Source organism: Quercus lobata, chromosome 4 (assembly GCF_001633185.2).
Source record: "Quercus lobata isolate SW786 chromosome 4, ValleyOak3.0 Primary Assembly, whole genome shotgun sequence".
NCBI classification, from domain to species: Eukaryota; Viridiplantae; Streptophyta; class Magnoliopsida; order Fagales; family Fagaceae; genus Quercus; species Quercus lobata.
The window spans coordinates 46791592-46810685 of NC_044907.1; the positions used below are offsets into that span (position 1 = coordinate 46791592).

The 19094-nt window shown below is 36.4% G+C and overlaps 2 protein-coding genes across 2 annotated transcripts; both read right to left on the bottom strand.

Annotated features, from left to right (window-relative positions):
* Nucleotides 1-574: 574 nt before the first annotated feature.
* On the bottom strand, nt 575-10623 carry LOC115988077 (multiple myeloma tumor-associated protein 2 homolog). Its single transcript, XM_031111717.1, has 4 exons — nt 10448-10623; nt 9562-9651; nt 6462-6729; nt 575-1052 (listed from the first exon to the last, which is right to left on the bottom strand). Exons 1-4 carry the CDS (start codon nt 10488-10490, stop codon nt 785-787), a joined length of 669 nt encoding a protein of 222 aa, XP_030967577.1. The 5' UTR covers nt 10491-10623; the 3' UTR covers nt 575-784.
* A 5084-nt stretch (nt 10624-15707) lies between these two features.
* LOC115985338 (zinc finger BED domain-containing protein RICESLEEPER 2-like) lies at nt 15708-17617 on the bottom strand. Its single transcript, XM_031108290.1, has 3 exons — nt 17404-17617; nt 15937-17166; nt 15708-15829 (listed from the first exon to the last, which is right to left on the bottom strand). Exons 1-3 carry the CDS (start codon nt 17615-17617, stop codon nt 15708-15710), a joined length of 1566 nt encoding a protein of 521 aa, XP_030964150.1.
* Nucleotides 17618-19094: the final 1477 nt, after the last annotated feature.

Sequence of the window (19094 nt, forward strand, 5' to 3'; positions counted from 1 at the left end):
AGATACAAGTCTTGCGTTTGGCTAGATTTGAACAAGAGACACCAACTAAAGAGGGTGGTGGGCAATGCACAACCAAAGAGAGGAATTTGGCTCTCTATGAACAAGAGAAGCTAACTAAGGAAAATGATGGACAATGCAAACTCGAAGATAAGGACATGGGAGCTCCACAAAATCAAATCATTCCACCTTCACACTATTCAAGCATGCAACAACTTTTAAATCAGGTTAAAGATAGTTTTGCAACACCAAATGGCTTTTCACCTCTGCAGATACTCGGTCATAAGATTAAAAGCCCATGAAGTGATCTGGTAGGTGAGAAGCAGCTTGGGAAGATCGAGCTCTTATGCAACAATCATTTTCAGATTAAACCCTTGAGCTCTTATGCAACAATCATTTTCAGATTAAACCCTTGAGGACCAGGGCTGATTTGAAGGAAGGAATGTCACGTACTTAGTTTTTATTTAATTTTATTAAAAAGTCTCGGTTCTCTCAAAGTAACCAACAAACTCAATTGGATTTGTAACACATTCACAGTCAACTACATCATGATTGTGATAAAAATTGCAGCCATGAGTTGTGAACACAAATTTTCTCTTCTATCTGCGGTTATATAATAGACTGTGCAGTCGTGCAAGTCTGTCTGTCTATCACCAGCACAAATACAAACATATAATCTTCATTTGAAAGTTGAAACTACATAAAATATGTAAAATCTAATTCCAAAAAATATATCTATCACAAACATAGAAGAGTGAAATACAAGTTACAGATTTTTATGAACATATTAGTCTGAGTCGTGTCTCCTTCTCTCCTTGTCTTTCTTGTGTTTCCTCTTGTCATCCAAATCATGAGAATGCCGCTTCTCGCGCCTTTCATGCTTTTCCTTTTTCTTCTCTTCACGCCTCCTTTTCTTTCGACTGCTTTCATCCTCCGATTCCTTTTCTTGAGTGTTTCTTGGTGACTGATCAGCCATAGACACCTTTCTCGTTTCAGGTGAAACATCACTCACTGTGGGTTGAAGAGAACTTGTTTCCTCCCCAGGGCGAGGTAATCTGCAGTACATAAAAAGAATTAACATAGAGGAGAAAAAACAAGAAAGATGAAAGAAAAAAGTAAAAGAGAAAAGAAACAGGTTATTGGTACAAAGGTTGGTGCCAAGATTCACACTCAATGAACATACATAAAGTAAAATCAAAAGAACCAAATATAGTAAAAGGTCACCAAGTTAGACTTAAAGGGTACGGTGCCACAATTTCATTAGTCTTTTCAAGTATTAGAAAGAGCAGCTCTAAACACCAAACATGATGTGAAAAAAAAAAAAAAAAAAAAAAAAAAAAAATCCAAAAATCTCCTTTAAAAGCCCCATATATGCATTAGTTGGCAACTCTAATGCTTGACCATTCATGGATAATTTAAGTAATTTGTATGCGTCTCTCCATATTTAAATTCCAAAATGTTCAGTGCATTACTGTATGCCATGTCAAAGAAAACAGAGAGTAGACAGCTAGCTACCATAAATCTACTTGGTTGGAATATAACTTTTCAAATTTCACCACTAGGATATTTAATTAGATGTCCAATATAAAATAAAACACACGCTGAAGTTGCGTTGAAGTGAAACCATCTTATATGTGTATTCGTTTCTCAAAAAAAAAAAAAAAAAAAAATCTTAATATGTGTATTCAATGGTGAATCTTGAAAGGTAAAAATGCTGCAGGTCCAGGTTCAACAATTTCCCCTTCACTAAGAAATAGCTGGAAAGATGCCATTTAGTAGCATATATGCCAACAAGTCTCTTATTAAGAACAAGAAAAAAGAAGAAAAAAAAAATTGCAGAGAACGCATTTATAGCAAGGTGTTTTATGAACTTTCCTTTTTTAATTAAAAAATTGCTATTAATTAGAGCAGGTGCAACCTTTTGTTTTCAGGAACTTTTTAAAACTTAATTTTCTAAAGCTGTAGCCTTCAACCAACTAAAAATGATGCAAAAATGGCGAGTTCTCAATTAAATATCAGTTTCCTTTTCAAGGGTGGGAGTGGGGAGATACTTTGCAATGCGAAAAATTATAATCTCATCTTAGGAAGCACGGACTATTCATTTAGGGTGCCATACCCATGTCATACTGGTTTTGTACCGGCCATTTCATGTCATAATTTTTCAAAAACTACTCATGTTGCTGTGTCGTACCCGTGTCCGTGTCTGTGCTTTCTAGATCTCATCTCTACAATCAAATGGCGGGGCATGTAAATTTTAACACTTGATCATTTTAAAAACAAATTGAGGTAAAACAAAATTAGGAATCTGCCTACCAATCTTACATTGAGCTTTAGGGTTTTAAAGTAGTGGCTTTAGGGCTGATAGATGGATTAAGGTTTGAAAATTGAAACTTGGCAGTAGAAGAGTTGTAGAAATTCCAGGTAGCAGCACAAAAAGGTTATTTAGGGTTTGTTTTTATGGCTAAGGTTAAGTAATGGCTAAAAGGCTAGGAAAAAATATGGGGTTCATGGTTTTTAATAAGATAAAGAAAAGGATTTGATAGGTCACAAAGAAGGAATTTAAAGGAGAAGTTTGTGGCTGTTCAGGGACTTTAACATTATCTGTGAACAGTATCAGTGTGCAACAAAGAAGAAGAGCTCCAGGCTTGCATGCTTATATAGACCCATTGACTCTTACCTACTAGGACTACTAATTTGACTAGTAAACAAAAGACCTGATAAAACCAATACAGGACTCCTAATGCATTAGAAATTCTAGAATAATCTAGGCCGAAGACAATTAGGAAAATAACACTTAAAAGTACAATTATCTCCGATAACTTATGAGATTGATCTTCAAAACCACACAAGACTTGTCCCTGTCAAATCTTGCACATAAGTCGGACGCAAGAAATTCTTTATGTCAAAATTGAAAACTAATCTAAAGACAGCAACCAGATCTTTCTCCAATGGCTGTGTCACAATTAAGCAAAGTCAGTTGTGGGGCTCCTAGCTTGCTGGCAAGGTAGGGTTGGTCATCATCAAAATGGTCATATATGGACAAATTGTTCCCCATTGTTTAATGTGGTGTCATTATAGGGAAAGAAATAGCAGTTGTTTTGAAGATAATGAGAGATCCATGCCAGACCTAAAGTTATTTTTTTTAGAACCTTATTTGATTGGTTGTTAGCTTCCAAAACCAATCATTTACTTCTTTACTTGATTTGTTGCCCCCTGTACACTTCCTGTGTCCTAGGGTGTGCCTTTTTTGATATCAATAAATCTTATTACTTATAAAGAAAAATTAAACAAAGTGATGGGATGTATGTGGAGAACGATCTACTGTGTTGGTTATGTCCCAGGTTTGGGAGCCAGCAGACCCCAGATTGAACAAAATTAGTGTCCATACAATTTTGGGGTTATTTCCAGTAATTGAGCACACTTTAGATGCCCTAGGCCCATTATTGTAGTTTCTCATGTGTGTAGCCCAGGGTCATATATATGTGCTAATGATCCTGTAACTCTTGTTGTAGCAATATTAAAAATTGCAGCAACCCTGTGGACATAACCACATAACTCTTGTTTTGGGTAAACTAAATCTGTGTTTTTGTTTGTGTGTGAATTGATCTTTTCTGCTCTTTCTTTTCTTTTGTTTTCGTCCCATATATCTGAATTAGGTTTCCTGTTTCCTAACACAGTACATTCCTACATAACCTCACTTGGAGTCATGTTTCTTTTCTCTAGCAGGTGTGCATGCTCACACATGCACACAACAATTGGAATTGTGCAGTTAGATGGCCGCATAAGCACAATGATTAGCAAGCTACCTATGCCAGATATTGTTCAAAAGACACGTGAGGCACACTTTTAGGAACCACATTCAAAAGATTAGAAGCACTGATTCTATTCCCCAAAACCAAACCCAAACAAAAAAGGTAGAAAATTCAAGCTGAAATCAGGCTGATCCAGGCATGAACAAAGAAGCAGGTAACTCCTGTGCTAAGAATTATAAAGCTATGGCAAAAGAAAGAACCATCTCAACCCACACATCCCACCTTCGTATTTGAGAGGCCCACTAGGCCCAAGCAAAGACTACTTTCTAGAACTTTAATTCTTGGGCCAGGCCTGGACTATGGTAATTCAAACTTGGACTCACCCAAATAATAGATAATAAATCAAGATAATTATAAGACAAATATAATTATTATTTTTATTTTTTTGGAAAAATTAAGACAAATATTTTAGGGCAAATTATAACTTACCCACTTGTGGTTTGGTCGAAATTTAAGTTACCTACCTGCAGTTTAAAATTTGACACTTTACCCACCTGAGGTTAGCTCAGTTAGAGTTCCGTAACCCATCTCTGTCAAAAACAGGGCTAAATATGTAATTTTGTTTCACTTTTATGTCTCTCTCCTCCAAAAACACAAAAACCATAAAAATACAAGATCAAATAAGATAAAAAAGAATCTAGCAAAACACTTGCATCATGGGATTTCAATCCACAAGTAGGCAACTTAAATTTCTGTCAAACCTCAGGTTTGTAAAGTGTTAAATTTCAAACCATAAGTAGGCAACTTAAATTTCGGTCAAATCATAGGTTAGTAAGTTCTAGTTTGGCCAATATTTTAATATACATCTAAGGATAATTTGTCACTCTTTAAGTAAGTAATTTTTTGATTTTTTATCATATATGGCTGGGCCTGCACCCAAGCATTAGTAAGTCATACTATAACTCAGAAGCCAGCAGCACCATCATCATGTCCTGTGACCTCAGCACATTGCCCCTTCATTCCTAGCATACATATTTTCTTCTGAATTTGCATTAAAACAAATAAAAAATGTGTCTGAATACCAAAGTATTCAAACTATTATTCAACTTATCACATAAAAGTTGGGGAACATACCAATCAAGGAAAACACTAGTCTGCTCCAAAAGATGCACTTAATTAGGAGTGTGCAAAAAACTGGTAAACCGAAAAAACCGGCTGAAATTGCCCGAACTGAGTCCAATTTTTCAGTTCGGTTTTGGTATGGTTCAATTTCGGTTTGAATTTCTTGAAACCGAAACATTTCGGTTTTGGTTTTAGTGTCCTACACAAAAACACCAACCCGACCAAAACCGAACCAAAATATATTAAATATTAATATATACAATTTATATCAAGAAAGTTCCTGGTAGCATAGTGGCAAAGACGCACGTGTTCACACCTTTGACTCAGGTTTGACCCATGGTAAATGCATTTTTTATTTTTCTCTCTTTATTAACACAAAACTACTCGGTTTTGGGTTTGTTTTATAACCCTACTAACCCTATGTTTTATCTCTTCTCTCCCACTTCAAGCTGCAGCCATTCTCCCCACAACCTTCCTCTTCTCCATTTTGCCATTCTCCCCACAACTTTCTTCTTCTCCATTTCTTTTAGTCTCTTAGAAACAAAGTTGCACACAAGCGGTACCACAACCTTCTTCTTCTCCATTTCTTTTAGTCTCTCAAAAACAAAGTTCGAGAATCCAAAAAATGTTTAACCCAAAAAAAAAAAAAAAACCACAATCTTCTTGATTTTGAGTATATGTTTCTTGTGTTTGCTTGGTGCTTGGTTTTTGGATGGTGAGAGAATGTGGGAAAGCAAAGGGAGATAGGTTTTTTCTTATTTTGGTATGTTCTCTGAATATATACATGATTTTGAGTATATTTTTTTGTGTTTGCTTGGTGTTTGGGTGCTGAGCTGCTACCTTTTGTTGTAGATGGTAGCTTAGTCTTAGTTTTTGTTTTATGTTTTTTCCTGTGTGTTGCTCTGTATTTTGTGTTGAAAACAGAGTCTGTGTTGGTCTTGCTTTTCTTGTTAGTTGTTGTACTGCTTTTGTCTTTCAATAATATCTCTGTTTGATGCAAAAAAAAATCTTCTTCTCTTTTTTTTTTTTTATTGCTTTTGTTTCTCACATCCTAAACACCAAAACCCAACCGAACAGAACCAAAATCGAATGCAATCGGTCAGTTTGGCGTCCCTTCCTTAGAAGTCGGTTTCAGTGCTCAATATGTTAAAACCGAAATTCTTGGTTCGGTACAAAAACTGCCAACACCGACCGACCCAAACCGATTACACCCCTACACTTAATTATCCACAACTTGTCCCATGATAAGGTTAATATAGACAAGCTTTCCGGGTAGTTCAACCATATGGGCATATATTATCCCTTGCCCAACCAGTTGAAGTCAACTATCGTTTTTTAAAACTTTTTAACCCACTCAGTCATTACTTAAACCTTACATTGACCCCAAAAAAGGATGGCATCCTTCTCTGTATTTGTACTGTGTCACAGTATTTCAAACACTTTCTAGAAAAAGTCGCAAGCCAGAAATGCCATTATGTATTTCAAAATTGGTTTTGCATCATGAAAAAACTAGAAATACAATATCAAATTGGAAGAATGGCATAAGGGCAGAACCTAATCAATTTTTTTTTTTTTTTTTCTCAGACATACCTTGCGAAACCAAGACCATGAACATGAGCAGCTTCAGCATGGCCTGCACCCAAGTCCTCTGCAGTAGAGCCTCGCTTCACAAGTTCAGATAACTCATGCTTATCAAGCCGATTACCTTGAGGTCGGCTAGCACGTTTAGGAGCTAAGCCTAGGGCCTCCCTCATGGCTTGCTCCTCCTGTTCCTTAATTCTTTTTATTTCTTCTTTTGCAGCCTCCATTTCTGCATTCCAAGATTTTTTGTCCTTGGTATACCAGTGTAGATCTTTCCCTGTTGCATCAATAAAAGACAGAATTGCTTATCAGCTAAGAACCACAATTTGTATAGTATTACATGAAAGAGCAGTAAGCGAAGTTTCTAAATTCAAAAAACAAAGTTTGTACAAAATTCAGCAACAAAACAACATTGCTAGTGGCTGTCGAATCAGAGAGTCACTTCAAATTCAAGCCATTAGCCTCATACTGATGAAACTGAAAACTTTATTTTAAAAATTACTGATGACACTTAAAAGAACCCTCGAGTATGCAGACAAAAGTGGGGAAAGTTCTAACTGCACTACTTATCAATGTTTCTAGAGATGGATCATTAATCTATTTGACCATGACCAGGATTAATTCCATATTAAGTCATTATATGAGTCTTTGCAATGTCTACCAAGTAAGCAACAAAATGAAAATGATCATATGATTACTTAACCATCATAGATACAATAAACTGAAGATAAATTTAAAGACTACCTATAAAGTTATAATTAAGACATTAAAACCCAAGCCGCAATTTTTTATTATATGTGATATCACAAATTAATGCCTTTTGCTCTTTTATAAATTAATAACGAAAGAAGATAATGCACAATTGAAAAGGAAAGACAACTACCACTTCAATGCAGTTCTCAAAACAGCTTTCTGATCGTAATAACAAGAACAACCACCAAGCCTTAGTCCCAAAGATTTCGAGTCAGCTATCTTAATAACAATCAAATTTTATACAGAATCATATGATAGTAGAATATGTTTACTCACATAGTAATAGAAAAAGGAACCGCGGAGAAAAAAATTAATTCAAAAACCCCCTCCCTCCACCTCAACAGAGAAGTAGTCTTCCACCACAAAAAGTCACTAGAACATGTTTTGTTTTTCACTAAAAAGGGCCAAAAAGGAGGAAAAAACCTTGTCACAATAGGTATGCAGTAGTTCTACCAAAACAAATAAAACAACCTAGCTTCTAAAGTCAAAGGCCAAGATTTCAATCAAAAGTCTTGAACCAACTCCAGCGCGTTCTTACCCCCCAAAAAAAAGCTTCCTATTTTTAGCATCTTTGAAGCTTCATGGAAATATTGGAACTAACACTATGCCTTACTAGAGAAGATACTTTATCAACTCATGCTCTTATATGAGAATTTGAGAATGCAAAACATAAATAAATGCATTTATGATATAAGAGCAGCCACTTCACATTAAAATAAAAAAATAAAAAAAAAGTTGAAGGTAATATTAAGTCCAAGACACACCTCCCAAGACTACAATACCATACGAAGGTGCACTTAATCAAAGCCAAAACCATGGTAACAAACCTCTTACCAAGCCAGTTATGAGTGTAGCCAACAATGCTAAGACATTTATGGGAATACTAGAAAAGATAAGATATGAAATGAAGTCATCCTTTCAAAGCTTGGGGTGGCTCCTCTTGGGGGAAAAATGAGGGAGAGTTGAGTTGAGACTTTGCCATTAATTCCATCAAAATTAATGCTAGTAGTCAAAGGTGAAAGGCAACCTTAAGGCACCAAGGCCTTGTATTGCCCAAGGCATGAGGCGACAAAAAGACACTAGCCTGATTGAAGCGAGGTGTCAAATTATAAATATAGTTATTAAACATATAGAACTTAAATAATATGCATTTTTAATGTATTGAAATATTATAATCACGTGTCTTTGACATGTGTTGCATGAAGAAATTAGGTCTTTTAATTGATATCAAAATAGGATTACACGGTTTAGGCTCTATTAATTATTCTAACAATTGGTTTTATGACAAGTTTCTATAAATTAATAAATCTAACAATAGGTTTTAAGAAAAGCATTTTTTTTTTTTGGGGGATAGGTAAGAAAGTAATATTATTAAAAAAGGAAGAGATGAAAAAATACAAAGTGTTCACAATAGTGATCAAAGAACAACACAGAAAAATAGAGAAATAAAGGAATGAAAAAGCTATTCTAAGAGACAAAAGAAAATCAATAAGAGAAGAACAATCTGAGAGACCCCAACACCAAGACCAATTGAAGAGAGTTCACTGTCACAAATCTAACAATTGAGCCAATGACTTCTTAGTATCCTCAAAAGAACACTAATTATGTTCTATCCAAATAGTCCACATCAAACCGCCTGGAACCAAATTCCAAATATCAGAATTATGTTTCCCAAGCCAATGTTGCCAACAAAATAATAAGTCTACAATAGAACCTGGCATGACCCAATCAATCCCAAACGTCTAAAGCATATGCACCCACAGGGAATGAGCTAATGGACAAAAAATAAGAAGGTGATAAAGTAACGATCTAATAATAGATCATACAACGAGCTTCTATAAATAATTACTCTACCAATAGGTTTAACAACAAACTTCTAGAAAGAGAGACAGAACTACCAAAGCTAATGCCTAAAAAACTATATGATGAAAACAAAATCTATAGTGAAGAGGAAATAAAGAGGCAATACAGAGAAAGGAGACAGGGAGGAAGGAGGGAAGTGGGAACACAGAAATGAAATAGTGCTACCCAAGAGGTGAAATGAAATACCGCTAAGTTTATTTCCATTTAGCTAAAACCGTTAGATTCTAAATTATCCCTCAAACCTCCAACTTAGAGTTAACTCCCACTATCATCTCAACAATAGACAATCTAACACAATATCATTTGCAAAAAGTACAAACCATGGAACCTCATCTTGAATCAGTGGTGAAGTCTAAAATAAACTAAATAGATGTGACAAAGAATGGTAAACATAAGACAGATCCATACCCAGTAAAATGCCATCTATACAACCAAGGGCTTCGGGACTGTAATATTTAATGGCAGAAGTTAAAGTCACATTACAAAATCTCACCTTTCTGCCATCTTCCAACAGGAGCCTTGATACTGTGACCAATATAGTTCTCCCGATGCTTATCAGCCTTTACGTCATCCCAACTAAATTCTGTACATCACAAGCAACACACCAAAGATTAACAGAAAGATTCAAATAAGAAGGAAGATGACATCCTATCAAAACTATTTTTCAACTTAATCCCCATTAGAGGATTTATTTTTTCTAAATTTTGCATCATTTAAGAGAAAGCAGACGCATTAATTGCTTACCAAGTCACTGAAGCAAAACCCTCAAGGTATTGAATTATGCTCATCAATACATAACATGCTTGCAAACCAAAATTTAGATGAATTTTTTCTTGCTTATAATACTGAAAACAGCATGTTTGAGCATGATAGACATATATATATATATGCTCCTGGGCATGAGCATAAACTGCTTAACCCGTCAGGGGTGAAGCCAATTGCTCATAGATTCTATTCCTACGTCGTCAACATATATATAAAATGTATTATCCAAATCAACCTGTGCATCATCACACAAGGGAATCAATTCAATCACTTTGAGTTACACTAAAAAAAGCTCTAGTGATTAACAAAAAAAAAAAAAAAAACCATCATCTCCTTTTTCCTATTTATTTCAAATTCAAACTAGTGAGACAACTAGTGTTTGTTCATAGTTATATAAGCATCACAGAAACCTGCAATAACAACATTTTAAATTTCCACGGGAAAAATGAATTTGATTATGCAATTCTCCAAAGATCAAGCGCAGAAGAGAAAGGATAACACAAATTCGATTAATTCTAAGGAAAAAAGGAATTCCATGAAATCAAATTACATAGCAACGGATTAAGCGTGGAGACAAGAACCCTAATAGAGAGAGAGAGAGAGAGAGAGCTTACGATCTCGACCACCGCGAACGCCACCTCTGGTAGGATGATACATCTTTCTTCTTCTTCTTCTTCTTCGCTCTCGCGATGGACTTCGATTGTGGCCTTCTGCTGGTTTTGTTTTACTTTTTCCTTCTCACGATGAGTCGGTTCAGATTCTGAGTTCAAACCAATTCTATCTAGGAATGCCACGGGTCAGTTCGGGGCCGGGTTTTTTTATACTGGATCCGACCCGCAGGCCCGACCCGGTCCGTTTACTAAACGAGTTTTTTGTTAAGAGTTCTTTCAAATAGAGAGTTGCTGGAAAAGGACCTCTGTCATTGATTGAACTGCCGCATGACTCCCCCTCTTTAGTCAGTTGTTGGGATGTCTTGATCGAAACCGTTGATTCCTTTTAATATAGGAGACTTGTATTTCTCATTCACAAGTCCCTCTTTGTTTATGCTGCTAACTCTCAGTTTGGTCCTACTTCTGGTTCATTTGGTTACTAAAAACGGAGGAGGAAACGATTGGGCCCAATTCGTGGCAAAAAAAAAATAAATAAATAAAGAATTGAAGCCCAAATTTATTTTTGCCTACATTCAAGCTTACATATTCTAATTCAATCCTAGATAACGTGGCCCAAATGCCAAGCCCAACCAAAAAATTAAAAAAAGAATTGAAACCCAAATTTATTTTTGCCTACATTCAAGCCCGCATATTCTAATTCCAGCATAGATAACGTGGCCCAAATGCCAAATCAGTCCAAATTATAAGCTACTAATCATAAATCAATAAATCATCTGTTACTTATAAATCTATAAATCAATAAACCATAACTAATATCTTAATCATAATTCAATAAATCATAACTAAGATTTTAAATCAATAAAATCACCTAGCTTTTTTTTTTTTAAGAAACTAGACCAAAACTTGGCCCAACAGAAACTATTATTGCTTAAGGAACATCAAAAGAAAGAAGGTGAATAATATCATCTAGTACATCTTCAAGCCAAACATCTAGGCTCAAGGAATTTTTTGCTCTTTTAGCGAGAGCGTCAACAACTACATTACAAGTATGTTTCACATGACAAAACTGAAATGAGTTTAAGTCTGAAGCTAAAATCCTGATATCATCAATAATGTGACCAAAGTCTGGGTGGTCCGAATTCTCTAGGATGATTGCTTGGATCACTTCTGCAGAATCACCTTTAAAGATCATGTCTGAGAGTTCTATTTCCTTGGTGAACAGCATCGCCCTATGACAAGCCAAAGCTTCCATGGTTGCTACTGAGTTGGCTAAAGGGATTGGCATTGTTAGAGCTCCAATTGCTTCTCCCATGCTGTCTCGAATGATCACACCGATACCAACAAAGGAGCTGGTCTTGAATACCGTTGCATTGAAGTTTGCCTTGAAAAATGGATACTCTGGAGGTCTCCATTGATGAAGAGCAGCAGTTATGGGAGTCGGAACAGGGGAAGCTTGCACCGATAGAAATTCTTGAAGCATGGCACCTGCTTGGAGTTGATACAGTCCACGGCTACGGTTGGATGGCCAAATTTCAATGAGTTGTAACGATTCCACATAGCCCAGGCCACCATGATGAATAGTTCCTTCCTGTAATCCTCCTGTACTTACAGAAAACAATCCAATAAATCGTTAAAACTCTGAGGGCGGGCTAGAGAAGTAGAACGAGCCCAGGATAGAGAACCCCAAACTCCCTCCAACTCTTTGTACGCCCACAGAGCATGGATGGTGTCCTCGGGAGTAGCCTTGCATTGCTCACAAGGATCAAAGGTGCTAATGTGCCGATGTGCCAAGTTTGACATCGTAGGGAGAGCATTGTTGCAGGCCCTCCATGCGAAATGTTTAACCTTATTCGACACTCTTAAACTCCATACACCCTTCCAAAATTTCCTCTGAGAGGCTCCATTTGAACTGCTTGCAGATTCTGAGTTATCAAGGGAGACCAACAGCTTGTAGGCACTCTTTGTAGAGAACAATTCATTGGCTGTTAAACCTCATGTGGGTCGATCAGGGGGCAATCTGCTGCTAAGTGGGATACCCAAGATTATTGAGGCTTCATGGGGGAGGAAAAAATTCTCAACCATCTCTATTTTCCATATACCAAGATCTTGATTAATCAAAGCACTTACCATGGTTTCGGGTTGAAGAGAGGTAAGGGGAGAGGTAACAGATCTATTGGACTTAACGAGCAGCCAATTATTTTCTTTAATTCTAGTTGTACTACCATTCCCAATCCTCCAAACCATTCCTTTTCTAATCACATCTCTAGCACCTAGGATGCTCTTCCACGCATAAGACCCAATGGATGAATCTTTTGCTTCAAGAATTGAACAATTTGGAAAAAATCTAGCTTTGAACACACGGTGGCATAGAGAGTTCGGGTTGTTGATCATTCGCCAAACCTACTTAGCGAGCAATAAATCATTAAACTTCTCTATTTCTTTGAACCCCAACCCCCCAACTTCCTTAGCCTCACATAACCTCTCCCATTTTACTGAATGAACCTTTCTATTATCACTGCTATATCCCCACCAAAACTTTCGTATAAGAACCTCCAACTCCTTAACAAACCCTTTCGAAAGATTGAAACAACTCATCGTGTATGTTGGAATAGCTTGAATGATAGACTTAATGAGCACTTCTCTACTTACCTGGGAAAGGATTTTTTCCTTCCACCCTTGGAGCTTCTTCCAAACCCTTTCTTTGAGATAGATAATACTTTGTTTTATTGCTCGACGCACAAGTGCTGGCAACCCAAGATATTTTTCATATTGGCGAATTGCAGGCACACCCAGAAGCTGTTGTGTGGCAATCTGATCCCCAGGAGGAGTATTAGAGCTGAAAAAAAATATTAGTTTTATCTCTATTAATTTTTTGCCCTGATCCTCTTTCATAAATAGAGAGTAAATAAATTTTTTTTGACATTCCTCCTCCCTAGCTCTACAAAACACCACATTATCATCTGCAAAAAATAAGTGAGAAATTCTTGGACCATTACGGCAGATAGCAACCCCATTAATTTCACCATTAACCTCAGCTTTATTGAGCAAACTTTGCAACCCAAGAGCACAAAGTAAAAACAGGTAAGGGGATAATGGGTCCCCTTGCCTTAAACCTCTGGAAGGTTTTATATTCCCCACAGGTTGCCCATTGAGGAGAACAACATAAGTGACAGATGACATACACGACATAATCAGTTTTACAGTACTTTCAGCAAACCCCAAATGCCTCATAACCTTCTCCAGAAAAGTCCATTCAACCTTATCGTAAGCTTTGCTTATGTCTAATTTTAGTGCTATATACCCATCTTTCCCTTGGGTCTTACGTTTGAGGTAATGTAGTGTCTCAAAGGCTACCAGCACATTATCAGTTATAAGTCTCCCTGGTAGGAAAGCACTTTGGGAATCAGAAACAATGTTAAGAAGGATTTTTTTTCAACCGATTAACCACCACTTTGGATATCAATTTATAAACCACATTACATAGACTAATGGGCCTAAAATCTGAAACCTTTTTGGGGTTTTTGACTTTTGGAATAAGGGCAATAAATATTTCATTGAGGGATTCATGGACATACCCTGAGTTAAGAGCATCAAGCACAGTTTTAATCACATCATTACCCACAATATTCCAAAAAGTTTTGTAGAAGATAGGAGACATACCATCGGGTCCAGGGGTAGTGGTAAGGGCCATTTGCTTAAGGGCATGTTGAATCTCATCAGTAGTGAATTCCTGGGTCAAGACATCATTCATCTCATTTGAAATTGCCGGTTGGATGCCACTAAGAATGTCATCAAAATTAGACAGATGAGAGGTGGAAAATAAAGAGTTGAAGTAGCCCTTAATTAGCCCACCCATTCGGCCTTCATCCTCCCACCATGTACCCGTATCATCCTTCAAACCTGCAATATAATTTCTTTGGTTAGCCCTGAAATGAAAATACCTCATATTTTTATCACCCTCCTTTAACCACTCGGTTCTAGACCCTTGCTTCCACATACACTCTTCTCTATTCTTTAGCTCCTCAATACGAGTTCTAAGCTCAAAGAAATGCCTCGGATTGGACCTGTATTCATCAGATTCTTCCGCCAACTTTAATTCCCTCATACTTCGTTGCAAAGTGTTATGGACATGCCTAAAAGTATTTTGGTTCCACACCCTAAGATTATCCTAACATGAAGAAATGTTTCTATTGAAACTCCACACCAACCTAGGCAGATCAGATTGTTTCCAAGAGTTTCTAATCACTTCCTCACATGTGCTATCTTTGAGCCACATAGCTTCAAACCGGAATGACCTACTTTTCCAGTAAAACCTGTTCAACTCTGAGTCCATGCATAGGATAATCGGTTTGTGATTTGAATGAAAACAGTCCAAATGGTGGATCCTAGTAGTAGGGAAGCGAAGGATCCACTCAACTGTTGCCACACCCCTATCTAGTCTAATCCACATATTCTGATCTCCAAGTCTCCTATTACACCAAGTGAAAGGAAAACCATTAAACCCTAGATCTTTCAACCTACAACAATCCAAAGCATCTCTGAAACCTTGCATTTGAGCTTCGGGCCTATCCAAACCCCCTTGTTTTTCTTCAGCCAAAATAATTTCCTTAAAATCCCCCATAGCCACCCAAGGATAATTGCTTCGGTGACTCAATGCTCTAAGTAAGGACCAGGAGTTTTCCCAGTTGGCGGTCTCCGGATCTCCATAGAAACCCGTAAACCGCCAAGCGTCATCAACTCCATGGTTTATGAAAGCATCAATGTGACGATCAGAATACGTTTGAATATCCAAGTTAATCTCCTCTCTCCATAACAATGCTAGACCGCCAGCCATGTTCACACATGGCATAACAAAAATATTGTTAAACTGAATCTTACGACCTGTTATTTCCATTGGAATTTTCTCAAGTTTTGTTTCCATTAAGAAAACAATTTTGGGATCTTTATTGCTAACCAAAGCAATTAGTTCATCTTCTATCTAAGGATTCCCAAGCTTCTGACAGTTCCAGCTTAAGTAAGCTCATTGCATCCGATGGTGCTGGAATCCAGCCACCACCTGAAAATTCTCCATATTATCATAATTAAAATTACCAGCTAAACATAAAAATAAAATAAATCCAACAAGTCCAAGAAATAAGTATCAAAAGTCCAAGAAATTAAAAAGCTACAAAATAAATCTCACAAGTTTAGAATAACTACAAACTAACAAATTAATCCAACAAAGCTAAGAAATTAAAAAAGCTACTAAATTAATACAAAATGTTTAATCTTCCACAATTATGACACAACTCCCATCAATTGTGACACAACTCCCTTCATCTTCATTTGGCTCCCCATCATCAAGAATTGATTGAAATGTACAATCTCTAGATATAGTTGAAGAACCTACAACAACAATGAATTAAAAAATGGAATAAACTTCATCAAACTACAACTAGCAAATATAAAAACACAATTTTGATTTTATAAATAGAAATTAGACAATTGCTAACCGTTGATTTCACTCCATAACCAATTCTGAGCACACATCATTGTCTCTATAGTCTTGGGATGTAGCCTACTACGGTGTAGACTTAAAAGTCTCCCACTATGGCTAAAGGCAGATTTTGAAGCAATAGTTGTAACAGGAATGGCTAAAATATCTCTTACAATTCTTTGTAAAGTAGAATACTTGAGACCGTTACTTTTCCACCATGCCAAAATATCAAAGTCTTCACTCCTATTCAACACTCCCTCATCAATGAAATGATCAAATTTTATTCTAGCCCTCCCATGTTTCTTTGAACTACTTGAACTATTGTTCACAAACAAATCAAAACATAACATTGCCCTACTCAACCTAAATTTCATTTGTGCCACTTGATTTGAAGTACTTGCAGGCATATAAGAACTTTCTTTATTATTTACAGGAGACTCATCTAAATCTCCATATTCATCAAGCAAATCATAACAAAGATTCTTAATTTTTTCAATCTCCAAATCAGAATTATCACCATAAATGTTAGGATAATAAAACTCCAATAACTTCATCTTATATTTTAGATCTAAGATAGCAGTAACAGTCATAACAACACTAACATTAGCCCAATAAGAATTAAATTTAGCAAGCATGCTTTCTGCCACCATACTTATCATCTCACTTGAATACAAACTCCATTCATTCAATGCAATTTTCAACTCACACACCAATGCAAAATACATATTAGTTGTGGGGTACTTACGACCAAAGAAAAACTGAGTTACACTATGAAACAACTCCAACCTTCCATAAATATCTTTGGCTATCTCCCAATCATAATCATGTGGTAGACAAGTATAAGATGTTTCACGTTGAGCCAAACACAAGAAAACATCTTTATAAATCAATGCAGTAGAAATCATTAAGTAAGTTGAATTCCAATGTGTTTTACAATCTAAGACTAACTCTTTGGTGCATTGAACACACAATTGACGTGCATTTTCTTCAAATTTCTGCCTCCTTTTTGGCGATCTAGTCCAATAAATTACACAATCACAAATCCTTTCAATACCATCACTAATAAGAGACAACCCATCTTGAACAATCAAATTCAAAACATGTGCAGCACACCTCATATGCAACATAAACCCACCCAACATAAGAGAACTAGTATCAAGCTTATTCAAGAGAAGTCTCATCATGGCATCATTAGTACTACAATTATCAACAATTATTGTGGACAACTTCCTATCAATGTTCCACTCTAAAAAACAATCCACAAGGACTTCGGCAAAGACATTTTCATGTGTGGAGAAGGAACATAAACAAACTTAGAAAAATAATATGAATAATTATAATATAACTCAATAAACATTCTAAATGTAAAGTCTTTAACATTCAATTTATAGATTAAAAAATTACCTTAAAACCCGGCTTTGTAATATCCAAGTATGATTAATAAAATGAGCGGTAATGACCATAAACCCTCTCTTTTTGTTACTTGAAGTCCACATAGTAGTTGTAATTGCCATCCTACTTCCATTCTTGTCCGTCATCTTCAAAGCTTTCTCCCTCTCATTATCATAGATTTTAAGAATGTCACTCTTCAAAGTATTTCTTGTGACAAGTTTAAACATAGGTTGAAGATCAGCCACAAATTCTCTAAACCCAATGTGGTCAACTGTTGAAAGGGGATATTCATGTAGGATGACCATATGACAAGCTTATTCCTAACTCTAATTTGATCAAATTGGTAAGTATTCAAACTCATAGTTCCATCCACCTTATTTTGTTGTTTAATTAAGACTTGTTGTCGCATATCCCTTATATCTTTAAACTTCATCCGTGGACATCTTGCTAAATGATTACGCAAATAAGTTGTACCTTGGCTAGACTCACCCAAGTAAAGTTTGTTACAATGATGGTATTGGGTTTTAAATTTTCCATCAACTTTCTTCCTTGTAAAATGAGCCCAAACATTTGAGGTAGTCTTTCTTTCTTTTTTTACTTGTATTCAGGTCCTCATTTGTAGGCTTTTGCTCTCCCTCTTCCTCTGTCCCTTCTTGTTCCTCTACCTCTAAGTCTTCCCCCACTAAGTCCACGGTCGAGAATTTCGGATTCCTAATTGGTTCAGAAGTTTGGGAGTTAGAATCAAAACAAATTGTTACAAATTTATTATTATACATACTCATTGATTAATAGGCACAAATTCATAATTACACAAATTCACAAATTCTATCAATGCAATCATAATTAAACATGATTAACTACAAATTCAAACACTTACTCGTTATTTAATGGTGATCCTGAGGGTGAGCACCTAGGCGACAATGGCGAGGGTGATGTGAAAATGGCGAAGGATGCTGTATAGTTGGCAAGGGACAATGTCCGGTTCTCAAGGGAGAGCCGTTTGGCGAGGAAGAACTAGATTTTTTTGTGTTTGTGTTTGTGTCTTCCATCTCCGTTTTACGCTCTACATTCCTAACAAACACAAAAAACTATAAACAATTTCTTCCATTAAAAAAACTATGCAGATATGAAGGGAAAGAACAGGGGAACAGAATGCTTTGAGACTTGAATCAGGTAAAAGATATGTGTACAAAAATTCACTACCATATTTCACACTTAGTTTCACTAATTTCAACATCCCCAATGTATTACTTATTATCAAATCCAATCCTAATTACCAAAACAAACCCAATAACACCACAAACACCTTAACCCATAAACCAAACCCTTACCCACCCAAAACCCAAATAAACATTATTATTATCACAACAAATTCAATGAACCACCACACAATCAAAACCTCCAAACAAATTTTAATGAAACATTGAAAAAAAAAAATCCAAAATTTTAAAACAAAAACCAGACATTTTGCCTCTTTATCAAATCCAAAAATCGCAATGATAGATCATACATTTTGCCTCTTTATCATCAAAGAGTGAGATCATATAAAAAAGCTTTACAAATTGGACAACAAAGGAAGAGCGAGGTATACTTGAGATCCTGAGGAAGAGCGAGGTCGTGAGAGTGAGAAGGCGAGGTGTGGCGTGATTGCGTGAGTGAGGGCATGTGCGTGAGGCAGTGACTGAGAGTGAGTGAGGGCTGTGAGGCCGTGTGCTGAGGGAGTGTCGGAGTGAGGGTGAGGAGGCGAGGGAGGCGTGACTGAGGGGGAGTGGGAGTGTCGGA

Coding starts and splice junctions, on each gene's coding strand:
- LOC115988077 (XM_031111717.1), bottom strand. CDS start 10,490: ATGTATCATCCTACCAGAGGTGGCGTTCGCGGTGGTCGAGATC. Junction 9,652..10,447: donor CGTTCGCGGTGGTCGAGATC/GTAAGCTCTCTC, acceptor TGTGATGTACAG/AATTTAGTTGGGATGACGTA. Junction 6,730..9,561: donor TGTTGGAAGATGGCAGAAAG/GTGAGATTTTGT, acceptor TTGATGCAACAG/GGAAAGATCTACACTGGTAT.
- LOC115985338 (XM_031108290.1), bottom strand. CDS start 17,617: ATGGTCATCCTACATGAATATCCCCTTTCAACAGTTGACCACATTGGG. Junction 17,167..17,403: donor AACTACTATGTGGACTTCAA/GTAACAAAAAGA, acceptor ATTGTTTTTTAG/AGTGGAACATTGATAGGAAG. Junction 15,830..15,936: donor GTTATGGAGTGAAATCAACG/GTTAGCAATTGT, acceptor TTGTTGTTGTAG/GTTCTTCAACTATATCTAGA.